The 20,472-nt window shown below is 32.8% G+C and overlaps 1 protein-coding gene and 1 long non-coding RNA gene across 5 annotated transcripts in view; both read right to left on the bottom strand.

Moving 5' to 3' along the window:
- Positions 1 to 18,309, bottom strand: part of LOC134690817 (F-box only protein 10-like) — a 36,051-nt gene extending 17,742 nt beyond the window's left edge. The window contains exons 1-6 of one of the 4 annotated variants that reach the window (XM_063550913.1): positions 18,234 to 18,309; positions 11,354 to 11,564; positions 7,779 to 8,235; positions 6,116 to 7,295; positions 3,667 to 4,034; positions 2,287 to 2,368 (exon numbers count right to left, since the gene is read on the bottom strand). In XM_063550913.1, the coding sequence (XP_063406983.1) occupies positions 2,287 to 2,368; positions 3,667 to 4,034; positions 6,116 to 7,295; positions 7,779 to 8,235; positions 11,354 to 11,535 (2,269 nt within the window). In that variant the 5' untranslated portion in view covers positions 11,536 to 11,564; positions 18,234 to 18,309. Of the gene's footprint in view, positions 1 to 2,286; positions 2,369 to 3,666; positions 4,035 to 6,115; positions 7,296 to 7,778; positions 8,236 to 10,103; positions 10,132 to 10,155; positions 10,271 to 11,353; positions 11,565 to 18,211 lie in introns of those variants that run through there. The other 3 variants (XM_063550914.1, XM_063550915.1, XM_063550916.1) reach the window with 3 other exon arrangements.
- On the bottom strand, positions 15,816 to 17,705 carry LOC134689582 (uncharacterized). The gene is made up of 3 exons (XR_010101871.1): positions 17,542 to 17,705; positions 16,542 to 16,622; positions 15,816 to 16,202 (listed from the first exon to the last, which is right to left on the bottom strand). It is a non-coding gene; the product is annotated as an uncharacterized LOC134689582 (long non-coding RNA).
- Positions 18,310 to 20,472: the final 2,163 nt, after the last annotated feature.

Genomic DNA, 20,472 nt, shown 5'->3' with positions numbered 1-20,472 from the left:
TGGACAGTGAAGTATAATTGTAACAAGATATCTTTAGAATAAAGACTATATTTGTTGTTAAAAAAAAAAAAGGAAAGAGAACTAGAGGCTCTAAAGAGCCTGTGTCGCTCACCTTGGTATATGTGAATATTAAACAAAGGAAGCAGATGAATTCATGACAAAATTGTGTTTTGTTGATGGTGATGTGTTTTTAAATCTTACTTTACTAAACAGTCTTGCTGCTTACAATTATCTCTATCTATATTGAAATTGGCCCAGTAGTATCAGTGGAAATGTTAATTAAAAATTTAAAATTTTATGAAAATTGTTAAAAATTTACTATAAAGGACAATAACTCCTTAGGGGGTCAATTGACCATTTCGGTCATGTTGACTAATTTATAGATCCTACTTTGCTGAACATTACTGCTGTTTACAGTTTATCTTTATCTATAATAATATTCAAGATAATAACCAAAAACAGCAAAATTTCCTTAAAATTACCGATTCACGGGCAGCAACCCAACAACAGGTTGTCAGATTCATCTTCCAATTACAGGGCAGATAGATATTGATCTGATAAACAAATTCACCCCAAGTCAGATTGCTCTAAATGCTTTGGTTTTGAGTTATAAGCCAAAAACTGCATTTTACCCCTATGTTCTATTTTTAGCCTTTGTGGCCATCTTGGTTGGTTGACCTGGTCACGCCACACATTTTTTAAACTAGATACCCCAAAGATGATTGTTGCCAAGTTTGGATTAATTTGGCCCAGTAGTTTCAGAGGAGAAGATTTTTGTAAAGATAACTAAGATTTACGAAAAAATGGTTAAAAATTGACTATAAAGGGCAATAACTCCTAAACAGGTCAACTGACCATTTCGGTCATGTTGACTTGTTTGTAGATAATACTTTGTTGAACATTATTGCTGTTTACAGTTTATCTCTATCTATAATAATATTCAAGATAAAAACCAAAAACAGCAAAATTTCCTTAAAATTACCAATTCAGGAGCAGCAACCCAACAACCAATTGACTGATTCATCTGAAAATTTCAGGGCAGATAGATCTTGACCTGATAAACATTTTTATCTCATGTCAAATTTCCTCAAAAGGTTTTGGTTTTTGAGTTATATGCCAAAAACTGCATTTTACCCCTATGTTCTATTTTTAGCCGTGGTGGCCATCTTGGTTGGTTGACCAGGTCACGCCACACATTTTTTAAACTAGATACCCCAAAGATGATTGTGGCCAAGTTTGGATTAACTTGGCCCAGTAGTTTCAGAGGAGAAGATTTTTGTAAAAGATTACTTTAATTTACGAAAAATTGTTAAAAATTGACTATAAAGGGCAATAACTCCTAAACGGGTCAACTGACCATTTTGGTCATGTTGACTTATTTGTAGATCTTACTTTGCTGAACATTATTGCTGTTTACAGTTTATCTCTATCTATAATAATATTCAAGATAAAAACCAAAAACAGCAAAATTTCCTTATATTTACCAATTCAGGGGCAGCAACCCAACAACCGATTGACCGATTCATCTGAAAATTTCAGGGCAGATAGATCTTGACCTGATAAACATATTTACCCCATGTCAGATTTGCTCTAAATGCTTTGGTTTTTGAGTTATAAGCCAAAAACTGCATTTTACCCCTATGTTCTATTTTTAGCGCTGGCGGCCATCTTGGTTGGTTGACCGGGTCACGCCACACATTTTTTAAACTAGATACCCCAATGATGATTGTGGCCAAGTTTGGTTTGATTTGGCCCAGTAGTTTCAGAGGAGAAGATTTTTGTAAAAGTTAACGACGACGGACGACGGACGCCGGACGCCGGACGCAAAGTGATGGGAAAAGCTCACTTGGCCCTTCGGGCCAGGTGAGCTAAAAATGAAAATTATCCAAAACCATTTAAGAAATAGATTCAACTTCAGAATATTGTGCAATACCGTTACCGTTACATAAAAATGTAATATCAATCAACTCTAGACAATTAAATTTGAACTGTTTAAAATTCAAGTCTCATAAATCAGAAAATTTAATTGTCTTCAGTGGACAAATATCGTAAAAACATTTAGTGTAAACAATATTTTGTTATTTAAAAATAATATAAATCATAAACACATTCACAATAAGGATCCAGAAACAAGCAATCGTAAAAACATTTGATTCAGATTGTTTAACAAAAATCTTTTTCTAACCTCTAGGGGGTCAGCAGAACAACATGAATTTATAATTCCAACAAGGCAACAATAGGGAAGTAACTCTTGCTCAATTTGTGTAAATTATCTCCCATATTTACCTGCTATAACACCTGAAGCTGCTAATCTCATAAAAATTCCTGAGGTTCTACAATGATGGATCTCATTCTTTAATATCACAACCTGAAAATATTCTTTATGCTGATTTTGTTCGACAAATATATAAGATGGGCTCTGTCGTATAGAAATAGACCTTATGCAAGTGAATATCAAAATAAATAACAGGCTATTATTTGAACTTGGAATTGTTTTTAATTATGGAATTTGCTTGATTTCTTGTTATTGAAATTTTTAATAAATTCCATGCTTATTCTGTACTGAAATGTTTTGTGCTGCGCACAGCACTTTCTATTACAAAGAAAATAGTATATTTTCAATAGAATGTACTGTGCCGCACACAACACTATCTATCCAAAATACATTGTATGGAAAGTTTTATGAACCGCTCAAAAAATCATAACACCAAATAAACATGGAATTTATTAAAAATTTTAAACACAAGAAATTATGCAAATTCCATAATTAAAAATAATTCCAAGTTCAAATAATAGCCTGTTAAATGTTATCCTATTTTGACTTGAAATAAAATCTTGATCAAAAGTCTATAACTGTTTGAAAATTGTGTTGTTATAAGAACCCTACAACGCAGACCAAAATGCATCTTATATTTCATACTTATTACATGTTAAATTTTCCTAAAACTAATCAAAGTTGTATAAATGTACATGTAAATGTAAATGTGCACTAGCGTAAGGTTGATATCTTCCGATACAGCTCATATGAACTTTTGTATCCTTAATTAACTACTGTAAATTCAGAAATTATTGTGTGCATTTATTTTTGCAATTTTGTCATTTTAGACTTAAATGCCATTTTAATTTTTACGATTTTGAAAAAAATCCTATTTAATTCATATGAAATATTTCAAAATGCCAGTTTTACAAAAAAAATTTGTGTTTACAACTCTGTCGCATTTTTTGCAATAATAAAAACATCGCAATAATTTCTGAATTTACAGTATACAAGATTACTGGTTAAGTGTCAAGGTAATGTGATCCCCAGGAGCTTTTAAAAAATGATGCTGATCAAGAGATTTTGTAATGGTGTAATGTTATAATTTCTAGAAACAAGATGGTATTGCATAGTTCCCTGTTAACCAGGATGCTATTTGAAATTTGTTCGAACTACACTTACACAATGAGAGTGCCTGTGTTTTTCTTACTGATTTTTGTTTTTGCCTTGCTACATGACACATTTTTGTCAATATACATAGAGAAATTGCTGTACAAAATCAGGATTATGACAGCTGTTTTGCATTCATTTGATGTGTCTGAGCTTTTGATTTCACCATTTGATATTTTGAATTGAACTCTGAGTTTTTGGGGATTTTTTTAGTTATTTTTACTTCTTGTTAAACCTACCTTTGAATTCTGAATACATCTCATACCATATCCAACAGAATTAATATCACAATGAGATATCACAGCATGACCTTGTAACGCTACAACCACACCCCCTTTACCCTGCGTGATCCGACATCGATGAATCATACATCCTCTAATTTCGTCCAAAACTTTCTTCATGTCATTATCTTCGATGATTTTAATGTGTTCTGATTGGTTCTGACTACAGATTGACTGTACGTCTGCTCCCAGACTAATGGAGGAGATTGACCTTGGCATTTGATGGTCAGGATGTGATAACATGATAACTGATTCTTCCTCCGATGAGAAATCGTCAGATGAATAGGATACCTCTTCAATGTCACTGCTGCTAGTGGAACTACCACCTAAAATGATTAACAACATTAATTACCCATAACAGAGAAATCGTCAGATGAATAGGATACCTCTTCAATGTCACTGCTGCTAGTGGAACTACCACCTAAAATGATTAATAACATTGATTACCAGTATCAGAGAAATCGTCAGATGAATAGGATACCTCTTCAATGTCACTGCTGCTAGTGGAACTACCAGTACCACCTAAAATGATTAATAACATTGATTACCGATAACAGAGAAATCGTCATATGAATAGGATACCTCTTCAATGTCACTGCTGATAGTGGAACTACCACCTAAAATGATTAATAACATTGATTACCAGTATCAGAGAAATCGTCAGATGAATAGGATACCTCTTCAATGTCACTGCTGCTAGTGGAACTATCACCTAAAATGATTAATAACATTGATTACCAGTATCAGAGAAATCGTCAGATGAATAGGATACCTTTTCAATGTCACTGCTGCTAGTGGAACTACCACCTAAAATGATTAATAACATTGATTACCGATAACAGAGAAATCGTCAGATGAATAGGATACCTCTTCAATGTCACTGCTGCTAGTGGTACTATCACCTAAAATGATTAATAACATTGATTACCAGTATCAGAGAAATCGTCAGATGAATAGGATACCTCTTCAATGTCACTGCTGCTAGTGGAACTATCACCTAAAATGATTAATAACATTGATTACCAGTATCAGAGAAATCGTCAGATGAATAGGATACCTCTTCAATGTCACTGCTGCTAGTGGAACTACCACCTAAAATGATTAATAACATTAATTGATAACCGATAACAGAGAAATCGTCAGATGACTAGGATACCTCTTCAATGTCACTGCTGCTAGTGGAACTACCACCTAAAATGATTAATAACATTGATTACCGATAACAGAGAAATCGTCAGATGAATAGGATACCTCTTCAATGTCACTGCTGCTAGTGGAACTATCACCTAAAATGATTAATAACATTGATTACCAGTATCAGAGAAATCGTCAGATGAATAGGATACCTCTTCAATGTCACTGCTGCTAGTGGAACTATCACCTAAAATGATTAATAACATTGATTACCAGTATCAGAGAAATCGTCAGATGAATAGGATACCTTTTCAATGTCACTGCTGCTAGTGGAACTACCACCTAAAATGATTAATAACATTGATTACCGATAACAGAGAAATCGTCAGATGAATAGGATACCTCTTCAATGTCACTGCTGCTAGTGGAACTATCACCTAAAATGATTAATAACATTGATTACCAGTATCAGAGAAATCGTCAGATGAATAGGATACCTCTTCAATGTCACTGCTGCTAGTGGAACTATCACCTAAAATGATTAATAACATTGATTACCGGTATCAGAGAAATACATTGTGCCTTCAAATATGATTGACTTTAAAAAAAAAAAAAAGAAGCACTTGTACTATTACATTTTTGCTGAGAAGTACATGTATACAGTAAACCAACATATTTACGTAAGCAAATTATTTTTCGCGACTTTCACAGTAGAAAAATAAGGCGTATGTATAAATCAACGCGAAAATGTAAAGCTTGGAATTTTCATAATTAAACTACATTGGGTAAATAACAAAATCGCAAAATTAAATTGGTGCGAAGTTGACAAGAAAGGCTGAAACGTGAAATAAAGTATCCGGTAAAATAAGTTGGTTTACAGTATTACTCAGATTGGGGTAAGCTAGGAAAACATAATATCATGAAAGCTACATTTCAGACATGAGCACCCCTGAGCCACCCCTATATTTATCGATTGATTAGTGTTCAACCCCTACTGAGTTATTTCTTTGTGATAAGTTTTTATTGGTTGAGGAAACAGAAGTGCCTGGAGAGACCCTCTAACCTTTGGTAGCAAAACTGACAATCTAGTCAATTAAGATTGGAGTTAAGTGTCATGTGGGGAGGGGAGATTTGAACTCACAAATTCAGTGTTGACAGGCAAGTTATACAGTAGTTTGACTACATAGACCTGCAGAAGTCCACCATGTTTTCCCCTATCCTCATCCCACATTGAAAATTTCCCTCTTTACAGTTATTTATTTTGTTAACCTACCTACAAGATGATTAGAATTACCACTGTCAACTGATCCAGAATCAAACTCATCTGAATCTTCCCGGTACAGACTTTCACTACTTCCTGACCTATTACTATGGTTACTGATAGCATTGGAATGTTGTGACGATGCCTCATCATCTTCTTGTACATTTCTTGCATCATTTTCCATTACATAATTAGCACAGTTTCTTGAAGAGTCTATTGTATCTCCATTCACATAATCACTAGGTGATGGAGGATTATCATTGGATGAGGATGGACCAATCAAATTGGATGATGACAGTCCATTCTCATTGGATAATGATGGACCATTCGCATTTGATTTTGATGAACCATTCTCATTGGATGATGCCTGTCCATTCACATTTGATGGTGAAGACTCAGGTAGCTTTAATACAGAGTCTTCCATTGTAAGAGCAGACGGCTCACATGAAGTATCTTCCATTGTGGAAGTCTTTTGTAAAGAAAACATTTGTTCACTTGACTGAGATATCGTTGGTTTTAAATAATTATCTTGGCCATTTTGTTCAAATTTTTCATGATCATTACCCGATTTTGACAAATAAGTGGACAAATCAAATCTTGGCAGAAGACTTGGTGTCATCATGTTAACTGATGGAAGATCACAAAGTACTGCTGTAGGTATAGGAAGATAATCCAAAACATCAGAATTTATAACAGATTCAAAATGCACCGACCCATTTGAACTATGACCCCAATTCCCATGATCTGTTGTCGTTACCATGCTTGAAAATTTCCCTGAACTACAAATACTTTTCCTTCGATGATCAAAATCACGATCTGTTGAAAATGTGTACGATTTTTCAAGTGTCTTTTGACCAGATGTCAATGCAGTTGATGCAGAATACGCAGAAAATGGAGCAACGTCTTTTTTCTGTCGATTAAAGTTCTTTATATTACAATTTTGTGATATTTTTTCCAATAGAGAATTGTAGGTCCAATTCCTATCATCTTTTGGATACCCTTCAACAGTCACTGCAGCTGTGTCAGTTTGTGAAAACTCACAATTCTCAATAATACTTGCTGTCAGATGTTGAAAGATGACAGTTGCATGTCTAAATGTGCAGTATTTTATGTGACTAGACCCAGGACTTTGTACGTAGACCATTCCATCCTCCAATATACAGTTATCTACCTGCAGATATCCAAACCGCACCTGAAATGATACCATACATTATTTAAGTATCTACATTTATAAGATTCTGGGTTTTTTTTTTAAATGTTATCACAAAGTTTGTTTGTTTTTTCATTTTCACACCTTTTGCCATAAAATAAAATTCTGCAAATGTAACCTTTGAACAAAAAGTTACATGGTAACATAAAATTGAAATTTTCAAAGGTGGCAAAAAAGCAACTCCCTTTTACAGAGTTTTCATTAAAATAATAACTTTCCTTTTCTTTCAAGTCAAATAATTTCTTTGAACAAAAATTATAATAAAAAAAATGAACAAATAAAGTTAAATTTTGTATGCAAATATTTTTCTTATCTTTATTAAACATAACTATTATGGACCCTTTCACATTTTGGATGCTTCTGGGTTTTTAAAAGTATCTGACTAACTCTTATCTTTTATTTTCATATTTTCAAATTGAGAAAATGCAAAACTTTACTTCCTTATATATGCATGTTTAAATTTACCTTTAATATAAAATTAGTAAACCATGGCGCCCTGAATACAAGGTTACTGACTCGTCCGGTTAGTCCTATCTGCTCAATACAAACAACCAGAATTATACTCCCAAGCTCTCCAACTCCAATCAATTCAAACGGTATTTTGGATGACATCTCAAACTGTTCATCATATATCCCAGGGTACACCTCAATTCTATCGTAATCGTTGGCGACCGCTAAAGCACTCTTTAACGTACTATGTTCCATGTCTCGTCCTACTCTTATCACTTTTCGATCCTTTCTGCGTTTTAATACATATAAACAGTTAGTGCCAGGATCTGGCTCCTTGGAGTATCGACTCCAGAACCTTATAGACATTATTTGGTCTCTGTAAGCTTGTCGCCATGACAACGGCTCAGAGTCTGTGTTTAGAGGCCAATATGGATGTTTCCAATCTGAACATTGTAAATATAATTCATGCCACCTTTAAACAATAAAAATAAAATATTTGTTAAGAATTATTTCATTTTAATACAATCCAATTAAAAATGATTGCGGTATGGGTTTTGCTCATTGTTGAAGGCCGTGCCGTACGGTGACCTATAATTGTTAATGTTTGTGTCATTTTGGTCTTTTGTGGATAGTTTTCTCATTGGCAATCATACCACATCTTCTTTTTTATATTTAGTTGAATAATTCTGCACAATTTCTACTTCTGTCCCAAGTCAGAAACCGCAATCCTTTGTTAGTTTTGTGTGCTCTTTTTAATTTTTTTTTTTTTTTAAACTTTTAGGAGTTTAGATTAGCATCCATTTTCCTGATCTAGTATCCATTATTGTTTAGGGCCCAGCTTACGACCACCTCCAGGGGAAGGATTTTCTAACTGCTTTGAAGAACTAATTGTTGCCTTGTGCTGTTTCCTGCTTTTGGTCAGATTTTTGTCTCTTTGACACATTCCTTTTTTCAATTCTCTATTCTATTATAAAAAAAATATTTCTGAATAGAAAAAGCTATTTCCGGAAATTCCCTTAGGACAATGTTTGGATTTATGTATTCTTATTTTATGTTTAGCCTATATAAAAAAGAAGATGTGGTATGATTGCCAATGAGACAACTATCCACAAAAGACCAAAATGACACAAACATTAACAACTATAGGTCACCATAGTGACTACACGGCCTTCAACAATGAGCAAAGCCCATTCCACATAGTCAGCTATAAAAGGCCCTGATGAGACAATGTAAAACAATTCAAACGAGAAAACTAACGGCCTTATTTATGTAAAAAAAATAACGAAAAACAAATATGTAACACATAAACAAATGAAAACCACTGAATTACAGGCTCCTGACTTGGGACAGGCACATACATAAATAATGTGTTTTATGTTTGTTTTGGCACATAATCCTATATATATATATGATGGTGCATTTGCAAAAGAATATGTTTGCCCTATTATAATCTGACATAATATTGGATGCATTTGAAATAGACAAATTTGAGCAGCATGATTAAAACATTGAAAAAAAAGATCTAGGTCATGAATATATGTGGAGTCTTTGAAGGTCATCTCTAGATCTCTTTAATTTTATTTTTTAAACCCTTATTGTGTTCATTACTTCTAATGCCTCTTAACAGACAGCTATTTCACATTTCATGCATGTACTTTAGTCAAGTTAGTGTTCTGATCTGCTAGGTTTTATGGAACTTTTTTTTCAAAGGTTCAAGTTTTGCATTAGTTTGATCCACATGTGTTTGCTATAGCTTAAGGTGGTACCCAACACTATAACTAAAATTTATTAGGCTCGTTTAATTTTCGTGAAATTTTGACAAAGTATTTACTTTGACCCCTTGACAAAAATATAAAAACTTTAAAAATTTGAACCAACCGATTTATCAGAAAAATTACACTGGTGGTTATATAGCAGTTTCACAAACACTTATTTTGATCATTGAGAAGCTTAATATTCCCTTAACAACACAACGTAATTAAAACGTTTACCTGATTTTACAGAGTTATCTCCCTGTAATGTTAGGTACCACTTTAATGTCCAAATTGCAAAACAATTAATTTGTTAGTTACCTTGTAATTGAAATAAACCAGAACTGTAAGAAATGCCTCTCAATTTTTAAAAGGTATGATTTAATTCTTACATTTTCAATTAAACTTGAAATACCGTGAAATTAAATTGTCCAAAAAAGAAAGTAAATTATTCAACAACAAAATAAGTGTTTCTACAAGCTTTTAACAAGTTCATGAACTTCAGAAAACTTTTTTTCAACAGGAAAAAAACTGAAATTCATTTTATATTTGTTATGTTACTATTCATTTCTTGTTTTATTGTATTTACCTAGTACTGTCCAAACTCATAACCAGATCATTCCATGTTTTATTGTATTTACCTAGTACTGTCCAGACTCATAACCAGATCATTCCATGTTTTATTGTATTTACCTAGTACTGTCCAAACTCATAACCAGATCATTCCATGTTTTATTGTATTTACCTAGTACTGTCCAAACTCATAACCAGATCATTCCATGTTTTATTGTATTTACCTAGTACTGTCCAAACTCATAACCAGATCATTCCATGTTTTATTGTATTTACCTAGTACATGTACTGTCCAAACTCATAACCAGATCATTCCATGTTTTATTGTATTTACCTAGTACTGTCCAAACTCATAACCAGATCATTCCATGTTTTATTGTATTTACCTAATACATGTACTGTCCAAACTCATAACCAGATCATTCCATGTTTTATTGTATTTACCTAGTACTGTCCAGACTCATAACCAGATCATTCCATGTTTTATTGTATTTACCTAGTACTGTCCAAACTCATAACCAGATCATTCCATGTTTTATTGTATTTACCTAGTACATGTACTGTCCAAACTCATAACCAGATCATTCCATGTTTTATTGTATTTACCTAGTACTGTCCAGACTCATAACCAGATCATTCCATGTTTTATTGTATTTACCTAGTACTGTCCAAACTCATAACCAGATCATTCCATGTTTTATTGTATTTACCTAGTACATGTACTGTCCAAACTCATAACCAGATCATTCCATGTTTTATTGTATTTACCTAGTACTGTCCAAACTCATAACCAGATCATTCCATGTTTTATGGTATTTACCTAGTACATGTTCTGTCCAAACTCATAACCAGATCATTCCATGTTTTATTGTATTTACCTAGTACTGTCCAGACTCATAACCAGATCATTCCATGTTTTATTGTATTTACCTAGTACTGTCCAAACTCATAACCAGATCATTCCATGTTTTATTGTATTTACCTAGTACATGTACTGTCCAAACTCATAACCAGATCATTCCATGTTTTATTGTATTTACCTAGTACTGTCCAAACTCATAACCAGATCATTCCATGTTTTATTGTATTTACCTAGTACATGTACTGTCCAAACTCATAACCAGATCATTCCATGTTTTATTGTATTTACCTAGTACTGTCCAAACTCATAACCAGATCATTCCATGTTTTATGGTATTTACCTAGTACATGTACATGTTCTGTCCAAACTCATAACCAGATCATTCCATGTTTTATTGTATTTACCTAGTACTGTCCAGACTCATAACCAGATCATTCCATGTTTTACATACACAGGCTGATCCACAAAGGTCTTCTGCAGAGAGGTAGGAAAGTATAATTCTCCATATCTCCCATGGCAACCCAGACTTGTCTCCTGGCAACACCTTACTCCCATTCTCAGCTTTCACACTGGGGGATGACATCATATAGCTATCTCATCGTACAATATCTAAAACTGAAAACAAGGGCAAAATTCTTATATAAATATAGATTTAAACACAGAAAAAATTCTAGTCTTTTTCTTTTCAAAATGTTTGCACCTCAAGGACACTTTCACTAAATACAATTGACCTTTTCCTTTAAACCTATTGCTGCCTGAGGGACACATATGTCCACACTGGCAGTGCTGGAGGGACACATATGTCCATGGTTAAATTTATGCAAGCTTCTCGTCAATGCTGTATCTCTTTCATTTAAAAGACAGAAGATTAAACAGTGTTATGTTTTCTCCAAATGGTCCGAAATGTAACGGTCATTATTTCGTGACGTCATATATCGAATTACATCGTTGTTTGGCATGTTACGTCACAGACATCGAGCTATCGTATTTCCCGGCATATGAAATGCAATATTGAAAAACGGTCAGCAGCAAGAGGGTTAAACATAGCGACTAAATTATTTCTTGGTGTTATACAGAATCAACATGTATATGCAAGTTATATCCTTAAATGATTGTATCTCAATCCACAGATGTATGGATTTTGGAAACTTCTGACTGAAAAACTATTGAAACTGCTCAATAAATTGACCACATAATTCTAAACATTCAAGAAATACAATTAATTGGTACAATAGTTTTATTGTAAAGTAGATAAAGTTTGTATTATTAATTGACCAATATAAGTGATTCATTTGATCCATGGATGGAATCAGCAGTGTTTGATCCTCAATCTCAGGATCTTAAAGCAGTGCTCTAACCCATTGAGCCAAAGAAGATCTTCCCCAACTCAAATTATTTAATAGTTAGGATACCTTTATATTTCCAGGTCTACAACAATAATTTTGGACAACTCAGAATAATTTTACAATTAACAAAAATGCATAGTAATTACATTAATTTCATAAAAGATTAAGAAGCTAAATACCAAAATTTATGATTAAATAGATGATTTTTCATTTTCTATCGTTAAATATCCTTTATTAGATGGTGACGTTCCCTTGTCACCATCTTATGGTGTTTATAAATCGCAACTTGCATGATTCAGTTGTGTGTGCAATAAGGTACTAATTTTCGTGAATGAAAATTTTGTATTACTGAAAAATTATTACACCAGAGTTTTCAATATCACAAACTAGTCAAAACATTAACAAAATTTTATCATAGTACAACATGTACAAAGACATCATTTGTGAGTATAATTCAAAATGCAGACATCTTATAAGTTCAGCTATTTCACATCCATTTTTTATGGTTATATTCTTCACAAAGCACACAAATATTGTCTTTTACCTCAAAAGTTACAAAAATTTTAAACATACTTATTTACATGATTAAGAAGGGATATAGTTACGATTTTGTTGTCAGGTCATTAAAGATTGCATATTTTGGCTTTTATATTAATTCACTTATAGGGTCTTTGCACTGAAAATAAACACATTTATTTTAAAACCAGTGAGTTGTTGAACTTGTTGGCATGATACAGATTATGAAGTTAGAAATCATTTCGGTCTTTATCTCAAAAACAGGACGCTTCGACTTTAATACCCAAACATCCGCAACCTCAATCGTAACAGCAATAACAAAATTAAAGTATATGGAGGAAAATACATGGAGGAAGATACACATAGGGCGTAATATGCACCAATGAGAAGAGTTGTGCCATAAGGCCATAAGATTGAGGATTGAGGATTCTCATATACTTTATGATAATACAATGTATAATACCAGAAACATATATGTCTCTGATAATACTAAACCCCTAATGAAGGGATTGTGCTTGACATTCATACAATGAAGAAATAATCTTTCAAAAAGTTAATATTGAGGCTGGCATGTCAGTACCTGCTAGGAGGCCTTTGATAATTTATGTATTATCGTCATAATTTGTGTTTAGTATCTTTTGATACCTATTCCTGAGACTACTATAACACAGAGATTGGTCACTCTCGATTTCCCTATTAAACCGGCTACACTCAAAAAAGCTAGCTGCGTTAATTTAACGTAGTTTCGTATTTTACCGTTAGCAGACGACATGTAATTGTTCAATTAAAAATGAATAATACAAAGCAAAATATAATTTTCTATGCTGTCATTATTATTCCTATTATTATGATTATCCTACTTTAATAATTATTATATTATAATAGTTTATAATAATAAATGTATTTTAATAGTTTTTCATAAAAAACATGTTTTAAAAGTTTTTAAAATAAGCTATGCGACTATGATTGAGAATGGATTGTTAATTCTCATAAATCCGACAAACGAAGTTGTTGAAACAGGTCCCGTTTATTTCATCCAATCAAGAAATCATATAAACAATCCCCCGATCAAATATACAAATGTTTTACCTGTTTTACCTACCTGTAAAAACAGGTGCATTTGTGAATTGGCTGGGATATAGTTTTGATACACGTATACACGTGCTAACTAAAAATGGAATTCAGATATATAAATCTCATTATCGATACTATTTAATAATTTTTTTAAATTTTCATGAATGATTGAAAAAAAAAATGGAAAAAGGCTTCTGTTTTTGTTTTTCCAAATAAAGGTTAATTACGGCTGAAGATTGCGGCCATATAGTGTTATAGTAGTCTCAGATTTGATATTGTATTAAAAATACGATATTAAATAATTAATACGTAATAAATTGTATGTCATGTATCGGAGTTAATTATTTGATTGTTTCATAATGGGTTTCTATTAAATATACACCTGTCTCAGAGACATAATGTCACAATGTGACATGTATATTCGGCTTGAATTATCCGATGGTCAGGTAAATTACAACCTGTTAAAATGAGTTTTATTTGACACCTGGTACACACGAAGTAGTTACACCACAGGTTTTCACACTCCTTCCGAAAATATTATTTACAAATTATAGAATTAAATAATAAATATTGTTTGACAAATATCGTTTATCATGATCGACTTTGTCTTATAATATTTATAATTTGTATAGATCATTAAAAAATGATTACTTTCTGGGTTCATTATTAATTTGGTTTGTATTGGGTTGATTTTTTATGATTGTCTGTAAATTGTTTTCTAATTGTGTTTTTCGAAATACTATGAGCTTGCATTCAGTTGTTTTTATGATCGTCGGTAAATTTATGGTTTCTCCTTTTCACGGATTGTGTATTTAGTTAGGACTTACACTTAATGATCATTTAATAGAAAATTGCAATACAAGTCTCACTTTTGACCTCGAATATAAAGGGATTAACCATATTGTAAGCGTAATGTACATGTTTCCCTTCTTTTTTTTTACTTTTAGACTAGAAAAATCTCCTTTTAATTTTGAAACAGACATGGACCTGTGTGAATAGTGAAACAACATGTCGACTTGATTGTTAGTTAAAACCCTTTTTTTTTTTTACTTTATACAAACTGCACGAAAAGGTGTCTTCCTTTGTTGTTGATCAGGCTGATTAAATTGATGCTTGCTTAACGTCCAGTGGCAAATATTTCATTTTAGTTGTTGTTGATCAGGTTGATTTAATTGATGGTTGCTAAACGTCCAGTGGCAAATATTTCATTTTTTTTATTACATATTGATTTGCGAGTGTATGACATTCATTTTTTTCTGTACAGTATATGCAATATAATGTCTAACTCTCCACAAGAAACCAAATGATACAGACATCAACATTTTAAGGTGACCAAAAGGCTCTAAGCAATGCGTAAAATTCATATTGCACTGTCAACTATACAAGGTCTATTTAAGAAAAAGGTTTAACACATCAAACAAGAAAACTCACTGTCTTATTTATGAACAAAATAATAAGAAAAAAATCCAAATATGATGTATACAGCAACACACCAGTGAATTACAGGCTCCTTACTTTGGGAAAGCACATACATAATAAAGGCATGATAATAGATTTAACCATAATCACAAGCCGTACAATTTTATGATCTTGTTTGTTGTTTTTTCCCCACAGTAATCATATCAATAAAACCTATAAACCAATAAATGTGGTGTGGCGTTTGAATAAACCAAAAAGACACCTACATACATCCCAGTATTCTAAAATGAAAAGGACCAGTCAGACTGAGAATCAGAACTTGTACATGTGTATTAATGTATACAATATATCTAAAATATCACTACACATTATTCCATCCTTTTTCAATAACTAAACCAAAATGAGAGAGAACAAAATCAATTCAAGGTATAAATAATATTTTTATTATCAAACATTTATTCATAATGTTACTGTCAATGATAACTGAGAGTTTTATGATAATTTCCCTAGGCCTGCAACTGATCTGGGTTATGCAAATTTCGGTATCTGTACAGCTAAGGATATATACATGTATCACCGATGATAACTTGTAATAAATTGCATACAGTGAAAGGGAGATGGCAAGATTCTTCATCTTTATTGTGTGTCTCATTCACTGCAAATATCTCAATTTCTTGTGCAATCAGTTGCTCTGTGCCTTTCACTGGTGCTAGAAAAAGAAACAGCATGACAATCAAATTTAAGCGTTCATATTTTTTCATTCTCTTTCCATCTTTAGTGTGGATTGAAACTGGAACAGATGTCTCCTCCATACTGGTACCAACAGCTGTTCATTGTCGAGGATTACTCTCTTTTTAACTCCATTTGTTAATTTCTACATCTTTTCCTCTTTGGCATTCTAAATTAAAAAAAAAAGATAGAGTTGAATAGACTATTTGTCTTACTTGTTAACTTTACTTCCTACATGTATGCCATCTGAGACTATTATAACACATTTGTCAGAGAAAACACCACAGACAGCAGGCATTAAATTTTGGAACCACAAGTGCTTCAGACATAACCACCTTAGAGATGGGGTTCACCTAAATGACAAAGGGAATGAAGCATTTTTCTTCAGCATTAGACATGCAATAAACTCAGTGACCTATGTATAAAGTAATGGATATTACAGTAAACCTTATTCATTGGTATAAGTCAGCAAATATTTAAATGTTATCATGTTGAAAAACAAACTTACCAATTTTATGCTTTGGTTCTTTTTTCTGATGGCTGTTCTTTTTCAGTCGTCCCAAACGGGATTTCTTTCGGAGAGGCATTTCTACAATAAATAAAATTATAATCAGTAACATTGAAAACTTACTTATGCTTCTAGACTATAAACATGATAAATGAATACTCAGAATAGGGTCTGCAACTTTACTTAAACAAACTAATAGCCATGGTAAATTGATGGATTTGTTTAAAATGTGGACAAACTTACCTTTTTCAAATTTTTCATTTGGGAGTCTTCATCATGGGGACCCCCCCCCCCCCCCCCCCCACACACACACACAAAAAGGGGTAAATAGCAGTATGCTGGTATATCAAATTATGACAAAGTAAACATTAGTAGAAGGAAGAATACAAGGGAATGTTTTAATGCCATTTGGGAAAACAAATTATTCAACTGAATTATACCCTAGCACAACAGAAATTGACTCAAAATTTACATCAGCCATTTTGAAAACCTTCATGTGGTAAATCTCCCCACAAAAAGGGATCAATAGCTTTTTGCTGGTATATCAAATTATGACAGGGTAAACATTAGTAGAAAGAAGAAATACAAGGGAATGTTTTTATGCCATTTGGGAAAACAAATTATTCAACTGAATTATATCCTAGCACAACAGAAATTGACTCAAAATTTACATCGGCCATTTTGAAAACCTTCATGTGGTAAATCTCCCCACAAAAAGGGATCAATAGCTTTTTGCTGGTATATCAAATTATGACAAAGTATACATCAGTGTAAAGAAAAAATATGAAAGAAAGTTTTAATACCATCTAGAAAACCAACTGTTTCTCTGAATTTAACCTATTTACAAAATAACTCGAGTCGCTCTAACGAACTGAAAAGTCAAACGCGGTAAATTTTCAAGGTTTCATTTGTAAATTTACGCTTATAAATTCACTAAATAAGGCTAATGTGAACATATTCAAACAATAATTAACATTTTTAATCTTAATATTATACTTACTGATATAAAAACGTCTTAATAAGCCACATATGTTATTATTTTGCACCACGCTTGTAAACAATGGCTGATCTTTCTTCTTGTCTAATCAGTCAGAATGCGCGCGCATCCGTGGACATCGTGAAAATACGATTTGACTGGCCAGTACAGAGAGTGACCAATCTCTGTGTTATAGTAGTCTCAGCCTATTCTAACATCAAACTCAAACTTCTTTTAAACTGAGTTTTATTGTGCATATTATAATGTGTTTGTTTTTTCTACATTGGCTAGAGGTATAGGGGAGGGTTGAGATCTAAAAAAAATGTTTAACCCTGCCACATTTTTGCACCTTGCCCAAGCACGCCTCCAGGTGCTGGATTGTCTGGCTGCATTGAAAACCCATTGGTTAATGGTTGTCTGCTCTTTGGTTGGGTTGTTCTCTTTGACACATTCCGCATTGCCAATCTCAATTTAATGGTAACATAAAATTCACTAATTAGCAGTCAACATGGAAAATTTGACACGAATCGTTAGTTAAAATGTGGTAGATGGGTGAATTTACCATCAACATTCTATCGTGTCAGGCATGCCTACCCCCCTATTTTTACGTTTAGTTGAAAGTTTGCTTTTAAACAAAACTGAAGTTATGTGTTTAAGCAATGACTTATCAAAACATATTGGGAACGTGTTATACTGGTCCTATAAATAAAATTTACTTCATCTGTAACTTCGAAGTTCAGTAAACAAGGCGACAAAATTTTTGTTTACTTCTGTATATAAAAGCAAAAGTCGGTATCGGAAAAACTTGTATTTTCCGGAATTGACGATATCAAGTTTATCAACTTTGAACTGTTGAATCAAACACATTATAATGATTTTTAGTGGGCCTGCTATCTTGTTTCAGTTATTTATTTTGCATGAATTGTTTTACTGTTTAAAATATTTGTATGTTTTTTTTATTGTCACAAAAAGCTCTTGTGAGTTAGTAGTTTCTGTCAGAGACATATAATACAATATTATATGTCTCTGTTTAAAAGAAGTTCCACCTAAAACTTTGTTATGAACAATACCTATTCCTGTTGGAACACTTATTCTATATACCATTTATTCCGTTAGGAATGTACTGTAACTGTGATATGTATTCCTGTGGGCATCATATTCCAAAATATCAAGTTCTGCGGCCTTTCTATTACAATATTATATGTCTCTGTTTCTGTTAACTTAATTAACTGAAATAAAACTAACTCTGAACTTATATTATTTATTTTAAGGATTCTGAGTCCTTCTGACAGACTCGGAAAAGTATACCACTATGATGTCACGGAATAGAAGTTCTTACATAACTATACTTGAGTTCTAAAAGGCCGCAGAACTTGATATTTTGGAATATGATGCCCACAGGAATACATATCACAGTTACAGTACATTCCTAACGGAATATATGGTATATAGAATATGTGTTCCAACAGGAATAGGTATTATAACATTGTTCATAACAAAGTTTTAGGTAGAACTTCTTTTAAACAGAACAAATATACGAGGGTCTGGATGGGGGGTGGAGGCGAGGTCCGGGTGGTCTGTTATTCTGTAAACATTTATTTTTCACCCCTTTTTTTCTCTAATCTTCAAAAAATGGACCCCTTTTTCTCTCATCTTCATTTTTTTTGCCCGGTTAATCTCTATCTTCATTTTTTAAGGGCATTATTCTTTAATTATTTAACCCATCCAAACTCTCATAAACGTTGACAGTATCAACCATATGTGGATTAAAAAAAAACTAACTTTGAGAACTTCTGGATATCTTAAATCTCAATCTTTTTCTATATCAGTTCTATCAAAACTTTTAATTTTTCAACCCTGCATGTATACCACCGTTCCACATGTGAATTGGAAAATCGTCTCAAATTAGTGATCCAGAAAGCGTTTTAAAATAAAATACCGGGTAGCATATATACGGCTATAAATTCAATGATTACTTAAGGATACAATACGGGAATCATACGGCATATTTTGTTATAATAGTGATCCAATAGATAAAACATGATACACAGAGGAACAAGTGATCAGTATGCTGGAGATTCTTATTGACAACATATATGTTGAATTTGGAGTATGACTTTTTCAACAAATTGTCGGATTTCCTATGGGAACGAATTATGCGCCTCTCCTTGCCGACCTCTTCTTATTTTCATATGAATCGGAGGTACTTCTGGTACTTGCCAAAAACAGGAAGATCAAAGAACCCATGCAAGTCATTTGATTATTGGTGGTGTTTTTTCCTTAACAATTCAAACGTGGGCTTATCAGATTGGTTTCCATTGAAATATCATTAAGAACTATAAATTAAAGAAACAACTGAACAGACAGACATCCACGTGTCTCATTTCTATATTTATACCTCAAATTTGACATACACGGCCATCTCGGTAGTAGAACTTCTATGACAAACGAGACTATTTCAATGTTGGAAGTATCAGTTTCCCCACCTTAGCAGCAACACATATACAAACTTCACCTGCATATGGGTATTCAAGAGCATGCAGCTCCTACTCAGACTTTGTTAAGTAAACGTCATCAATTGCAATTGTCTAAGCAGAAAGTTGATGAACCTGGGGTATGTCAACGAACGTCTCGTCCTTTTTCTAAAAAATGATCAGTGCAAGTTACCGAGACCTTGTTGATAAATATTACGTATCAACTTCACAAAAAATACACTATGGTCTAGAAGTATAGATTCTAGTGTAAATAATATCAAGATCTTGTTGATAACTATCACATATCAATTTCACAAATAGTTCACGATGCCGATCACGGCTTGAAGTTTAGATTCTGGGTACTGACGTCGATTATCATCTTTTAAGTAATGTGCATTGATAGTGTTCTTTTAAACTAAAAAACTATGAATATTACTTTTACTGTTTAGTCTGTATTTTTTCTGTTTTGGAGGTATCCATT

The sequence above is a fragment of the Mytilus trossulus genome, chromosome 11, assembly GCF_036588685.1.
Source record: "Mytilus trossulus isolate FHL-02 chromosome 11, PNRI_Mtr1.1.1.hap1, whole genome shotgun sequence".
Lineage (NCBI taxonomy): Eukaryota > Metazoa > Mollusca > Bivalvia > Mytilida > Mytilidae > Mytilus > Mytilus trossulus.
The sequence above is the reverse complement of the archived record's forward strand: the minus strand, read 5'-3'. Positions and strand labels throughout refer to the sequence as shown.